The 15,199-nt window shown below is 41.5% G+C and overlaps 1 protein-coding gene across 2 annotated transcripts; it reads right to left on the bottom strand.

Moving 5' to 3' along the window:
- Positions 1–8,771: 8,771 nt before the first annotated feature.
- On the bottom strand, positions 8,772–12,356 carry hlx1 (H2.0-like homeo box 1 (Drosophila)). 2 transcript variants are annotated; one of them, XM_026142284.2, is made up of 4 exons: positions 11,737–12,356; positions 11,045–11,227; positions 10,692–10,876; positions 8,772–9,413 (listed from the first exon to the last, which is right to left on the bottom strand). In XM_026142284.2, exons 1-4 carry the CDS (start codon positions 12,176–12,178, stop codon positions 9,084–9,086), a joined length of 1,140 nt encoding a protein of 379 aa, XP_025998069.2. In that variant the 5' UTR covers positions 12,179–12,356; the 3' UTR covers positions 8,772–9,083. The 2 variants fall into 2 exon arrangements, with proteins under 2 accessions (XP_025998069.2, XP_025998070.2); XM_026142285.2 differs by lacking the exon at positions 11,045–11,227.
- Positions 12,357–15,199: the final 2,843 nt, after the last annotated feature.

Below are 15,199 nucleotides of genomic sequence, written 5' to 3'. Positions count from 1 at the left end.
TGATATTCACATCACCGACAGAAATAACAATTTAATCCTCCTGAAAGCCAGAGCCAAGGTTGAATATGCTAGCAACTCTCTCATTTGCACACACATAACATCAACTCTATCTGATGCGTGGACATAGCGTACGGTTAGTCTAAAAGCCACAGGCACTTCGCCCCGGTTTCAGGCAGCAGAGTGAAAATTTGCTGCTGATGACAGGTCCAGTGAAATGAAAGTGCTTTTTACATCCTCCCTTTTGTGTTTGCATCTCAGTGGGCAGCCAGCGCTCGGCCATAATCCTCCTCCCAGTGTGTACATCACTCAGTGAATTCAACCTCTATGGAAACAGGCAGGCGGTCGAACCGCTGCCATTTCACAGCCCTAATTAATATCAAACCTCTGCACCATTTACAAATTACAGCCTATACCACATGAGGTTGGCTCAAGACAACAGTCTGCAGTCTGCAATAAAATGGTTCCTTCATGGCCACCTTAAAAAGCAGGGTAGGTCAGAGGACTTTTAGCTTGTAACTGATTACCATTGGCCATCAGCTCAGAGTGTGGAGGCAGTGTATTATTTGAGAAGGGTGGTGAAAAGAGCCTAAGTAGCGCTGTCCAGGTGGCAGATTCTCTGAGGGATTCTCCTCTGAGCGAGCCATCCAAGGACAGCCAGGAGAACTTTTTAGTGGAGGCAGTGGGGAAGGGTTTCTTTTCAGGCTGAGAGGGAGGAATGGGCCACCCCACAGTGCTCCGCTGGCTGTGGTCTGCAGTCAGTGCAGCAGTAGGTAACTGTGGAGCCAAGGTGGAGTGAGAAAGGAAGGGAGGAAACTCAGAGAGAAACCATGAAAAATGTGGAGCATGAAAATGTCTCCCTTGGTTTATGGCAGCGCAGCCTGGCTTCCAAGAGAAACACGTCTTTAAATTTAACTTGAGATGTTTCTCTCTCTTTTTTTTTCTTCCTTCTTCTTCTTCCACTCCCAACTGCTGGCAAGAGCCTGGTTTTGAAAGCAAAGCAAAGATGCTTGGAAACTGCGACCATGTTAAAAAAGCACTCAATAATGTGGCTTTTTGGAAATGTGGCGACAGCTTCTGTACGAGAGGGTCAGATTTCAGCGCTGGTGAACATGTTTGGTACTTGTGCAGCTGCAGAAAAGCCCTGAGTACCAGTAGTATTCAGAAAATCCCTTGATTTACACAGTGGTGGTGTATTTACTGAAGCCTAATGTGATGTGAGAGGAAGGGAATCGAGATCACGCAGATAAATATTCTGGGGATTGTTTTTGGTGATTTAAATTTCACATGCAGTATATCAGATATAAACTCTGGCTTGGCACTGTGGTCAGTTAATGTGCATTTGACTGTTTCTCCATAGCAACTTCAGCCACACTCTCCTCTAATACTCAGGGAAAAAGAAAATCCCAACTGTGTTTGGAATAAAAGGCTATAAATAAAAGACTTGATACTGGTTATTCCAGAGAATTGGATTAAAATGAGGGGGGGCGGCTGGAAACATTTTGGCCTGGTATCAAATTAAAGCTTTGTACCATGCAATAATATTTTGCTAGTCTCGGGAGGAAGTCATCTCTCATGCCAATGATTCAGAGCTCATTTAGGGAAAAAAGCATGCAGCCGATCTCATAAATCAATATTTGATGGAACAAACATACCTCGACACTCGCCTTCGTTAGTTACTGAATAAAATGCTCCATTGATGATGAACACATTTTTGGGGCTTTTTTAGTTTAAGGCACTCTAGCCAAAAGCTAACACCTCTGAGTGCAGCAGAGGCCAGAACATATTCATTAAGATCTAAGATATTCTAATGCTGTGTGCAAACACAGCTAGGGAGTGATCCGAAATGTCAGCAGTGGGACACACTTAAGTCATCATAGTGGTCAGAGTCCCCTTGCCTCATGTAAAGTATTTTGGTGCAAAAACTGATGACTAATCCAGAAAATTCCTCCTGAATAAGTGTTTTCCATGGGTTTCTCCAACACAGTGACAGTGTAAGAATTGTGTAAGATGACTGGTGACTGTGAAGCTGTGGTTATGAGTGCAAATGTCACAGTCAAAACTTTAAAACGGTGGATAAACACAGATATAATTTAAGGTCTGTTTGTGCCCACAGTCATGTGAATAAGAAAATTTCCGCAGGACTCTGTGCAGTTCTCACCTAAGTACACCCTTACTGCTTCAACAGGAATTAAGAGTGCCAGGTGCTACTAACCAAATGCACATGATTAACCTGAACATCTGCAAGCGTGATCACTACTAACAAAAGTATGAGTTTTGGCAGTTCTCTGATCTGGAGGGTTCAGGTGTGTTCTAGCACAATCCCACAATCTTCCCAGGAGTTGACATCCCGGCAAATTCACCCAAAGTTAAGACTGTGAAAAAAATCTATTAGCTATATCTCAGACTCATCAGGTTAGCTTGTTAAATGTTAAAGTTCATGACAGTACAGTTACTAAAAGACTTAACAAGTATGGGTTGTTGGAAGGGTTGTGAAAGGAAAAAAGCCTCTTCTCTCTAGAAAGAACATGACAGAGCAGCTAATGTTAACAAACCACAAGACTTCTGGAACAATCACCTTCGAACAGACGAGACAAAGTGGTGAAATGTATTGGTATAGTGCTTTACTTAGCCCCTAAAGAGCTTTACACTACATACAGTCATCCACCCATCCACACACTGGTGATGGCAAGCTACATTGTAACCACAGCTGCCCTGGGGCGCACTGACAGAGGTGAGGCTGCCGGACACTGGCGCCACAGGGCCCTCTGACCACCACCAGTAGGCAACGGGTGAAGTGACTTGCTCAAGGACACAACAACTGAGACTGTCGGAGCTGGGGCTCGAACTGGCAACCTTCCGATTACAAGACGAACTGCCAACACGATCACCCCGAGCGGAGCTCTCACAGTGGAGATGTTTGGCCATAACACACAGCAACAACTGTGAAATATGGTGGTAGAGAGAGTCGGATGATGATTTGGATTAATTTTTCAGCCACAGGCCCTGGGAACTACGCAGACATTGAGCTGACCATGAAAGTATCGTAGAATGTGAGGGCTCTGCACGAGTCTAAATCTAATGCTGGGCAGAAACGATGTCATACAGCAGGATAATGATCCCAAGCACGGCAGCAAATTTATAACAGAATGGTTGAAAACCAAAATCAAGGTGTTGCAATGGCCCTGTCAAAGTCCAGACCTCAGCCCGACTGAATCACTGCAGCGCGACCTAAACAGAGTTGTACATAAACAAACGCCTGCAAGCCTCAATGAAATGAAGCAACATTGTAAAGAAGAGTGGGGCAACACTGAGAGACTGAAATCATATGAAAATGATTAGTTATTGTTGCCAAAGGTGGTTCTACAAGCTACTAAATCACGACTGTAGAGTCCTGTGAAAACGTTCATATGATTTAACACAACTTTAACACAAAGTATGGTTTACACATGGGTAACACCTCAAATGACAATGGGGCTGTTATTTTTCACATTTTTTTCCTTATTCTTTTTTTTTATGAAGCAAACATGACACAAATTAGACATCACTGGATAGCAGCGCACCTCTTCTAATAAGTACATGTGGACACAACAAAAAAAAAGGTTCCTCCATGAAACTACTCACAACAAGTTTAGTGGAGCAGCTGCGTCATGATTTCTGGAAAGAAACACTGCTTGTGACCTTTTCATATTAAGCACAGGTTACTTCTGTCAAACTCGTGTAGCAGTCCCATTAGATCAGCTGACCCTAATGCCAGCCCATGTCAGCTGATACCCTTCTGTACATTCTTTTTGGCAAATGTCATATCGGGCTTTTCCCATCATCATCATCATCCACTTTTCAAACCTGCCTCAGTTTTTTTGGCACCTTGAGGCAAGTGCCATCAAGTTCCACTATATTAAAGAGAAGATATCGCTACACTCAGTGTCTTCAAAACCAGGAAGCTCACAGTTAAAGCACCTAGATGGCACTAAGGGCTGAGAGGTGAACTGTTCCTTTATATCAAATGTCACAAAGGAATGCCCTTAGCAGAGTAGGGTGGTCAACAATCACTAACAGACAACAACACATTAACAGTTTTCAGCCATTATCTGCCTGTAAGTACTGGATAAAGGTTTTTGTTGGTAACTTGGTGTCTTGGGTTTTTTTGTACAACTTACAATACGAAAAAGGCGAGTTTGCATCAGCAGCTTGAAATAAAAGTCTTGATTATTTGGGATTCTTGAGCAAAAACAATCCAGTTATAGTGATCTCAACTAGGTCCCTATTAAAGGGTGACCGCAGTGGGCAGTGCCACTTTTACGCATATGTAGCGACTTCCACAGTCGCTGAAGGCCGGGGATGGAGCCTGCCTATTTGCCTTACACGCTGTCAACTTTACGCAATAATGCGAGAGGTGGAATTGCTTGCTTGTTTATTAAAGTGCTTTGAAAGTTTACAGAGTAATGTGATCGGCTCCCGATTCAGACTCTTAAAACATCACAGGCTCTCATGCACCAAGGGGAAACTCGCTGTGCAGCGGTCAACAAAAACTACGGCTACCCAGCCCTCCTCTCTGTCAAAATCAAAACCAGTGAATGACAGACTGACGACGCCCTCTTAATGTCGCCGCTAGCACCCACGTGACTCCAGTTACAAATCACCATAACAACCAAACAAATGAAAAACCCAGTGATCATCAAAATTCAATACATTTAGTTATGGCTCCAACAGCATATTTTTATACCAAATTCGCTTCTCGATGCAACCCTGAAAGGATGTTTGTCTCCTTGTATGCTCATTTCTTAGACAGTTGTGTAAACCACTACAACAATGAGCCACTAAACTGGATCAATGTAGGTAATGTAACTAAAATTAGTAACTGACTTTTATCAGATAAATAAAATAAAATGCGGTTCACTCCTTAGATAAACACCCTAAAGGAACCACTCTGTGTCCTTTGTAACCTTCCAACACACTTTAACCAGATATTCAGCTTGTAAAATACATGATGCATTGTTATTTAATAACCACAATAAAGGACTTAAAACTCTGCTGCTACACCATTAAAGTGCAACATTTGCATGATAATCCAATAAACTCATTTGAAAGGTCTTAACGTGTAAGTTTAAGCAGTTAAGTGCCAGTTTAACACTTCTTCTTTCTAGGCTGGTTGAAGAAATTCATGATCATTTTCTTGAAATGTTTACATCATGATCCTTATCCCTATCACCATGACAATTAAAGATGCTATCAAAATCATCTTCCAAAAGAGGAAGAAGCAGACTTACTAACATAAACCTTTATGTTTTTTTGCACGCAGCTTTTATCAGCGGCAGTTTCATAAGCACTTGTTCTGTTACTTTGTAGAGACATACGCAACACCATGGGCGCTAAGGCCTTGTCTGATGTGTTACAGCAACGCGGGAGAAATCTCCATCAGCCTATCGAGCAACTTCACAGATAATGCCTCAAAGCACTTGAGACGTCATGGCTTTTAGTCACGTTAATCTCTCAAGCACTGCTGACAGAAACCCCCTCCTCTGCTCTCACTGAGGTAATTTGTTGTACACAGTTACTTTTTCAAAGCGTTAAATATTGGCTGAAATCTGCGAGGTTGGTTTGTTTTATGGGTTGCCCTGTCCTGGGGCTGTCAAGAGGGACGTATAGGACAGCTTTTAATGGAGGCGGAAAGGCTGACATTAAATACAGGCCAGATGGACTTTCTCCTATCCTGCTCATAAAAGTTCTTAGGACAGTTCACAAATCAAGGCCTCTCAGTATTATGTTAAGGGTTCGGATTGTTATTGTTATTGTACATTTGCAAATACTAATGTAATTTATGGCTTTTTGAGGATAATTCGAGACTCAACCCACCCAGACATTTAATACACGAGTGTTTAACAGTTAATATTAGCTTGATAAAGTGCCCGGAGCTTTTACTGCCTTCCATGGAAACTGACTATCATAACTCTGACAACTTCTCATCCAGCAAGAATTAAGAGTGAAGAGGAAGATGAAGAGTGCCATCTACTTCTCTACCGTCCCAAGCCAAGTTTAGGAGAAGCGACGCTGAATCAAGCTTAGGGGTAAATAAAAGGCAGCAGGTATACTGTACGGCCAGGCATGGCGGCAGGAAAGTGAAATTCAAGATGCTAAAGTAAAACGGAAAACCCCCAGGTCTCTCGGGGGGCAGCGCTCTTTCCGGAGGAGAAGAGAGAGGACTCCGTAGTTGAGAAAGTTTCTGGTGGTCCAGGTTTTTTGGGTAACTCACTATGATGTTGCTGATTACATGACAAGAATGAGCGAAGAACTTTGAGTTTCCTGAGTGGATTAAGGGTGGAGATTAATTTGTGCATCACTGCAAATCATGCCACCACCCCATTTTCATTCTGTTTGGAAGATTTTAATCTAAAAAAATGTTTAAATGTTTGCGCTATCTTCAGCTACATTTATGTCATAGTCTGAAAATTGGGATTTATCACACATACTAATGGTAACTTTATAATGAATAAGGAATACTGTTACAGATTATCATATAGTCTTTTACATCCCTACATCCCCAGCAGGTCCCTGAGGTCATGTGATCATGAACTGGCGACTGTGCAGCATAAAAAAAACTGTGGAGTCTCTTTTATATGGCTGCTAAAAGCTCATTTTTTCAACATTTCTTTTAAATAATTAATAAAAAAAAAATCTTTATCTTTTTAGCATTTTACTGTGAAGCTCTCTATGATATTTATCTCGAAAGGGGCTTGACTTAGTGAAAATAGTTCCAGCTAGTCACGCTGTGATCAGCTTTATTGTTGTTCTTGGACTGAATTGATTAAACCCGAGTGAAAGCTGCACCTGTTTAAATCTGTGATTTAAGTAAATATAGAAATACCACAGGAGCACAATATTTGAAATATAGCAGGATTGTACAGATTGTTAACAAAATAAAATAAAATGCCTTTGAATCAAGAATATATATATATATATATATATATATATATATATATATATATATATATATATATATATATATATATATATATATATATATATATATATATATATATATACACACGCAATTTTCAGTTCATTAATAGTTTTCGTGAAATCCTGGATGCCCATTGCCTAGGAGTACTGTGTGGCACTAACTCCAATAAATCCTCATACATCTTCCAGTGCTGGTGTTTAGGAGTTTAGGAAACATTGTAAAACAGTACAAAGCTTATTTATTAGCTTGTTTTCCCATAAAGTTCCTTCAGGCTTATTTTCCATCAACAGACCTTCTAGTAGCCGAGGCAGGTTGCTTCAGATTAATGCAAAAATTATCCTTGCTGTACAAGACGCACGACACTGGAGCTCTTAAATATATTTATACTCATATTAATAAACAACAGTGTGACTCAAACTGTCATCTTACACAACCATTACGCTGGCCTGCAGCTGGCCTGGAAAACACTTACACAGGAGGAATTTTCTGGAGAAGTCATCAATTGTTTTTTGGGTTTTCTTTTTTCGTAACAGAGTGCTTTACGTGACTCTGACAGCTATGATGACCACTCAGAAATGAATATTGATCTTTGTTATGACACTTACATTGTATTTAAAACTGCAGTATGAGGAATGAAGAGTTTGAGGAGATGTCACTGCGTTTTAGTCAAGATTTACGAGTGCCTTATAAAACAGAATTACTCCTACAGACACAGATAGACATAATAGACATGTAAAAGTGGGGAGTGTGTCATGACATCATGCTATTAAACATCCTTTAGCTCACTTCATTGCCCTGCACGTGCAGCTTTCTGTATATGGCTGCAACAATGTTGATTTTTTTCCCCTGTTGCCTTCGTGATTGGCTAACTGGGACATTTCACTGGGTCACTGACATATCATTTGATGCTGGATTATGAGCGGCATCGTTTATTTGTATTTGGTGTGAATAGTGACTTCAGATGGGAGATTATGAATAGATGTTGATTGTATCTGTCTGGATGCATAAAATATACTAATCCGGGTCCTCGCTGCTATCTGGAGCCAGTAACTGTATACAAACTGTAAATTATCCTCTGGGTGTCTCCCCCGTTTTCGGCACTGCCTGAATTAACAGCGTCCACGAGGGCAAACATTTATTTACGGTAGATTTACAAATTATTATGTTTTAAAACTAATGTTGCATTTAAAATGTTTAAACAATGATAAGTTCGTTTGGTGTTTCCAAATAATAATAAAAAATTAGCTACATATTGATATTAATCGTCTTTTATTTTCGCAGATTATTCTTTTGGACAGCAGCTGCTATTAACCTTCATGAAAATAAAAAAAATAAATGTAACAAAAGTTACCTACATTATTTTTCTGAAATTTATTGCTGTTTGTGTTAGTTGAATTTTCTAGTTGCACTGTTTACAAGCAAACAGCCAAGCATGCATCGCACAGAATATCTTTGTTAATAGTGTGGCTATGATAGTAATAATAATAATACGATTTTCAAGGTAAGAAAACATTTTATTTACAACATTTTCAGTGCAAATGATTAACAAAATAGCATATATATATATATATATATATATATATATATATATATATATATATATATATATATATATATATATATATATATATATAACATGAACACTGGCGTGATGTTCTGAGATCTCATTCATAACGTGAAACGAGTGGTTCATAACCTCAAAATAAAATTCACAACCCCGTATTTCCCTCGCATGAGGAAAACATCATGCACACAGAAGCTCTTGAGAGGAAAACGACAGTAAGCAGACACTGGAGGAGGCCGGAAGTCTGCCTTTTGTTTCTTTTCTTTTTTCTTTAAACTTTACGTGCACTGTGGTTTTATTATAAGGCCAAAACAGAGATCAAATTTAGTAAAATTCACACCATAATCTGCAGCATGCTGGGTGTATTTTGCAATAAAGCTGTCTATTTGCGTCACGTGTTTCCAGGAATTAAACCGACCTTTCAAGCTTAACTTCTCCACCACAGCAGCGGGAAGTGATACTGCTTCCCCGGCGTCTGAACATATTGTCGTTCTTCTGTCAGATTTTTTTTTTTTATAAATTCTCATTCTTCTAATGATTGTTCGTGACCTAAATACGTCCTCATATTAGCACCTGTGATGCCGCTGTGTCTGTGACTGTGGCCACCGTCTCTGTGCTGCTCGCCGGCGCGCTCCCGCTCATGATCACGCTGGGCTTATTGTGCTCAGAAATGTCCAAGTGTCCATCAGCGCTTTCCTCCCCGGCCTCGTCGGATTCACAATCGCTCCCGCCTTCGCTCTCACACTCAGACTCCAGCGGCTCTTTGGGCTCCCTGCCGCCGGACTCAGACAGACTCTTCTCGCCCTTCTCGTCCTTCTCCTTGTCCTTCTGGGCCTGCGCTTCTTTGGAGTGTCTCCACTTCATGCGTCTGTTCTGAAACCAAACCTTCACCTGAAAGCAAACATTTAAGTCAGGAAGCGTTAAATTCTTGTACTCCCCTTCCCCTAAACAACCCCTAAACCTTCACACAAACTGGAGCAGCATTTCAAGGGTTAAACAGTTTTTGTTCAAGGAAAAAAAAATCCCAATATTTTCTTTCTTTCCTCTCTTGTTAAAAATGAAAAATAGTCGACACAATTCAAGGCAAACCACTGCCCAGGAACATTTCACTTTACCAGGTGAATCCCACTGGTACAAAGGAGCAGTCCAAAAGCAATAAACACCACAAATGCAAATGCAAAAGCAAAAGCTATAAAACCTCTGCAGATGACAAGAAGTTGGAACCCTCATATAAAATATATCCTCAAATGTGACATAATAAAAATATATGATTAATTAAATATGAGAATCTGTTTCTATTTTAGTTATTAGCATTAATGTTGCTTGGTGAGATTAAATGACGCTAAGTGAAGAAATGCAAACACAAAAGAAACGTGGCGAAAGGTTGCCCAATATAGGGTGAGATCTGGCATATGGCAGAAGGCCTCTTAGCCAATCACATTGCACCATACAGTCACAATGCTGCCTGAGGTGGAGGTAAAAGCCTGTTAGGATTTCAGCTTTGTTACTCATTTCCTTTTTTTTTCTTTGTTCTTTATATAAACGAGCCCAAAAAAAGACAGAAAAATGAAGAAGAAAAAAGATTGAAAACAACCTTTTTGGAGAATTACAAATGTGGGGAGGCACAAAAATCATCTGACCTCTTCACTGGCTGCAAGTGAGGACGCTGAGTTTGGCAACAGCTGGGTTAACTAGCCTACAGTGAAGTATGAGAAACAAGCACACTGTGGGTATTTTACAGTGTGTGCAATGATTTAGAGGGCAGAGAGGTCAGCTTTTAGAGCAGGGGAATTAGGCTAAACATAAACTTTGACTGGGCAATTTTATGGGGGTAAATGGGTTCATAACTCGAGTGTATTTAAAATGCCTCATGTCTTGTTGCCTTGACTTCTCTACTTTAAAAGATACCTTAGGTTACGTAAAATAAATATATGAAAGCGGGTTTACGTGAGCTGTTGATAAAATAAATTACTAATCTGCAAAATCTGTCTCTGAGATAATAATAATAATAATAATAATAATAATAATAATAATAATAATAATAATAATAATAATAATAATAATAATAATAAGAAGAAGAAGAAGAAGAAGAAGAAGAAGAAGAAGAAGAAGAATGACAAAAACAGGCCAGTGCAGGCCCCATCCTCCTGAGTAAACACTGCATCTTACCTGAGCGTCTGTCAGTCCCAGCATGGCAGCCAGCTGCTTTCTGTCTGGCTTGGTGACGTACTTCTGTATTTCAAATCTTTTCTCCAGTCCTTTCCTCTGCAGGTTTGAAAACACTGCTCTGGACCATGACCTTTTCCTCTTGTACGTCTGAGGCATCGTGTCTTTTGTGAGGACAGCGTATGGACCTAAATGGAGAAAAAAGAAAGAAAAGGACAAAAGAAAAGAAAACACGATGAGGTTAAAAAAAATAGACTCCAACAGTCATAGTGGACATTCTCAGCAGGTGTGTCACACATTAAAAAAAGATATTAGATTTTTTTCCGTCTGCTACAGTCCTATAGTGTGATGTCTACCTGGGAAGGTGTCCTGAAACTGATGCTGGCCTGATTGTCTGCTGCTGCTGCTGCCTAGTGAACTCATCATGGAGGACGCGTCGCTCATCCCGTGGTCTATGGAGGAGAAGAACTGGCTGGCTGAAGGCTGAACGGGGACGTGGATGCCTGACTGACGGTTCGAGCTAACGATGGATGCGAGATCTGTTATAGAGAGCGAGAGATGAGGGGCTTCAGTCAGCACACAATTATCGCAGAGACACACACTTACACCTCTGCTCTTTTCTGCTGGGGGCAAACATTGTCAAGTTTAAAATAAAGTTTGGGGGGATGGGGGGGACCTTTCTGACTTTATAGCCCGGATTTGATTTGGTTAAAGTACTGCGTAACAATCTTCCAGCTGCGTTGTTGAAGTTTGAAGCTGATCCTGACCTCTGACCTCTTGTTAGGGGGGGCAAGAGAGGAGATTTCCCCACAGGACTCGTTAATGCGAGACTATGTGCGCCCGGACTCTGTCACCAATCTGTCAGTGCTATAAAGTGGAGCAGGTTGCTTCTGGTTTCAGTTTCTAAGCTTTGGATGTGATTTTGTGTTGTCTTCTTGTACAGCTATGTGGTATGATAGAAATATTTAAGGTAATAAACACACCCCTGTTTTGTTGTTTAACCGCCTCTAAAATGTAACTTGAGTGGGATAAAAACCTCTCCGCTCACCTCTTAGTGACGACTTTTCTTTGTATTTTGGATCAAAGTCTGTTGACAGTATCCGATCAATTCCAAATTTGAGGTCTTTGCTTGAAGGCGGGGGGACTTGTTGGGAGTTAAATGCCGTTCTGGGTACTGATGTTAGTTGTAGTCCGTGTCTGTGGTAGGGTGACGCCGGATTCACCCTGGCACCGTACGGCTCCGGCGCAACGGGAGAAGGGCGCAGCGGAGAGTTGCCCGAGTGCCCCTGTTGTGCGCGATGGTGGTGGTGTCCCATGTGCACCATGAGGGCCGACGATCCCGAGATGTTCTCCGCATCTCCAGCCTGCAAAATGTCTGCGATGCAAAACGAGGGTTTCTTCATGGTATCCACAGCGAAGCCCCCCGCGCAGTACGCGGACCAGAGGCTGAAGTTTGATGCATAAAACGGATTGAGCCCGGCCGTGTACATCCCGGAGCTTCTAATGCGTCGCGCTGTTGCTCAGAAGTGGGTATAAAAGGACAGGCATGTAAAAAAGCACGGGTAGCGTTTTAGGAGGACAGATGATCGTGCTCTTTGTGTAAGTGCCAAATCGCTCTCTCAACTCTGAAATCCTAACCCTGCAGTTCCACTCTGAAGTTTCTCCGCTGACACTGATTGGTCGCTGTCGGAGCCAATGGATGTTTTGCATTTGCTCACATCACGCCCTTGTAAATGAGGATGATGTGTAACATAGTCTCTCTCTCTTTCACACACACACACACACACACACACACACACACACACACACACACACACACACACACACACACACACACACACACACACACACACACACACACACACACGACCGGGGCTCGTTGGAGCAATTTTGATCCTGAGATGATGGATTGATCACTTAAAGAGAACCTCCTCCTCACTCATATCACCACATACAAAAACAGTCATTACGCACAGGGACTGTCACGTTAATTTCGATTCTTCTTCGTGGAAATTGACGCGGACTTTAAATATAGGTCTGTTTTTTGTCTTCTTTTTTTTTAACAAAACAAGTTTGCAATGAAAACGAAAGACGGGCAACACGCAGTGATGCGAAAATCACTATTTAATAATGAACTGTCAACTGTTAAAACCCCGGGCCCAGGAGAGTCTCTATTAGCTCCATCTCATCCTGTTTTTGATGGGCTGTGATTCGTGTTAAATGAGCGGATATGCCTGCTAGATTTGCCCCCAAAATAGAACATGTTTTAGTATTTTAGGATACAGCAGAAATCCTTATTTCTTCCGGAGCTGAGGGGGGGAAACTTTATAATGACTGTTAGAACTTCCCTTTTTCAATATTTGTGCAACTTTATCTCGACCTGCAAGTTGCACGGTGACGCAAATCCGTCCCCATGCTCATAATAAACAGAGGAAATCTATTCCCCTCTAAAACGAAAACACAATTAACTTCAGAGGCGATACTTCATCCGCAAGGCCCCTCAAGATGCACACACGCTGGGCACCGGCCAATAAGATTTTATAATCAGGGACTTTGCTTAGAAATGATCCTGCAGCCTGGCTTGGTCCCCCCCCCCCCCCCCCAAAAAAAACCCCAACCCAAACAAACAAACAACAACAACAACAAACAAACAAACCGATTTTTAGCATCTCTGATCTGATAATACTGTGTTTCTAAGTGTGACTGTCTGCGCTGTCTGCATTTTGAGTTTAAATGAACTGCCCTTCACTTTCTTCTCCTCTGATACTGTCTTGTCTTGATTCTGTTTTCGGGTCCCCCTCCTCCTTCCTCAAAGACTCCGATTGCATGTTTCTCTTGCATGTGTTGAAACAATGGCTTCTGAAGTTCGCATTCATTTAGTCTTGATTCATGCGGGCGGAAGGGCCGATGACCCTGACTGCCCGCTATCATGATGTTTTCGAGTGACACTTTTCCGGGTTAAATTTAGAAATGACATTTAACGTTTGCCCTCCACCGTGCAGTCAAAACAATCCAGGGAAGAGGATGTAGCAGACGCAGCACGCCTCGAGTTATTTCAGGTGCAGCTGATTAGCTTTTTCGGTGGGAAGTTTATAAGAAAACAGGGCCTCAGATCGGCCTTTACGCACAGCTTGTCACTGCACAAACTGTGAATGGCAGGGAGAGAGTGGAAACTACCAAACCCATTTTAGCCCAGTCAAGTTTCATAGCTCGGGAGAGCACTCCTGCTTTGAAAATATAAGTTCTGGCGCACATTTATGAGCCAATCTGGAAAATGTAAGAAACTGCAGAAAGTGAGTATGAGAGTAAGAATTCGGCGCATACAACGCAAAAGGAGGCACGGAGAGAACAACGTTTTTAACGATTTTAAAGACATCAGGTCATAGGGCTTTTCGTGCCAAACAGCTTTTCATTTAAGCAATTTTTAAAGTTCTTAAAGTGACAGTACCGGTGTTCACCTTTCGAGGGTACCCCCAAAAGAAAAAAAATCTTTGGAAGGAAAAAAAATGCTGATTTCACAGATTTTACTGATGATTTGTGGAACTAATTCTTCACCTTTATCGCTCCTTTCCTCGGTGAGGCTGAATAAATGATGGCAGGTGGTACAGAGCCAGCGATTGTGCCTGGCTCTGGTTAAGGGACTGTAAGTGCATGAGACTTGAATGAGTGTGACTGGGGTTTTCTGAAGTAGTCTGAACACAGAATATGTCATCCAAATATCGTGTGTGTCACCTTTTAGTCAAGCCCTTAATGGAAGTAAAGACTGCTTATTCCACGATTAGTGCACCTTCCCAGTTACGCACTGTACTCCAAACCTTCTGTATGAGACAGAGATATTTTTATTTTATTGTACAGTTAGAGTTTGGCCTTCTTTGCAGGCTTAGAATTGATATGAAAAATGATAATCGTAATATTTAATACCTAACTAACCTTTCTGACTTGAACTTTCTAATAATAAAAAAAACAAATACAGGAAAAATAGATCTCAAAACATTTACAGTGCCTGCATATACACTATACGTGTGTATTACATGCAAAAATAACTGTAAAAAATAACTGTAATGTGACCGTGTTCGTGCAATTTTAGTATCTTTTAAAAAATCATATTTGTAGTGCATTTGGTTTTATGGGGCAGAAGAGAACAAGTGAGGGTGAGTGTAGGGGGAGGTTGAGTGAAATCTGGGCTGGGGGAATCACGTTGGGTCTCACCTACTGTGAAGGTTTTAGAACTGACTTCACTGTGCATGCACTGGGTTTGGTGTGTTCTCATCCTTCTAAGGGTGGTGTGCGCATTTTTCGGCTGCAGAACTGGTGCGGAGGCATCCCTCGGGCGTCATAGCTTCGCCCCCCCCCCCCCCCCACCCCCTCCCCCCGACCCCATTTTAAAGTGTACCAGTTTTGAAGTACAGCCGGTCATTTTACCTGTACTTTTTGTGGCTGTTGTTAGATTTCAGGACTCTGACAGATAACCAGTTTTTACATAACATATTATATGGTAGTTTAAGGGTTGC

The sequence above is a fragment of the Astatotilapia calliptera genome, chromosome 15 (assembly GCF_964374335.1).
Source record: "Astatotilapia calliptera chromosome 15, fAstCal68.1, whole genome shotgun sequence".
In the NCBI taxonomy this organism is placed as follows: Eukaryota; Metazoa; Chordata; class Actinopteri; order Cichliformes; family Cichlidae; genus Astatotilapia; species Astatotilapia calliptera.
Note: the sequence above shows the minus strand (reverse complement) of the source record. Positions and strands in the feature narration are given on the sequence as shown.

Bases quoted from the DNA above. Each gene is read 5' to 3' on its own strand.
- hlx1 (XM_026142284.2), bottom strand. From the start codon at position 12,178: ATGTACACGGCCGGGCTCAATCCGTTTTATGCATCAAACTTCAGCCTC. The intron at 11,228-11,736 runs GTGAGCGGAGAG...TCTCTATAACAG, and splicing joins AGAAAAGTCGTCACTAAGAG to ATCTCGCATCCATCGTTAGC. The intron at 9,414-10,691 runs GTAAGATGCAGT...GTTTGCTTTCAG, and splicing joins TGGGACTGACAGACGCTCAG to GTGAAGGTTTGGTTTCAGAA.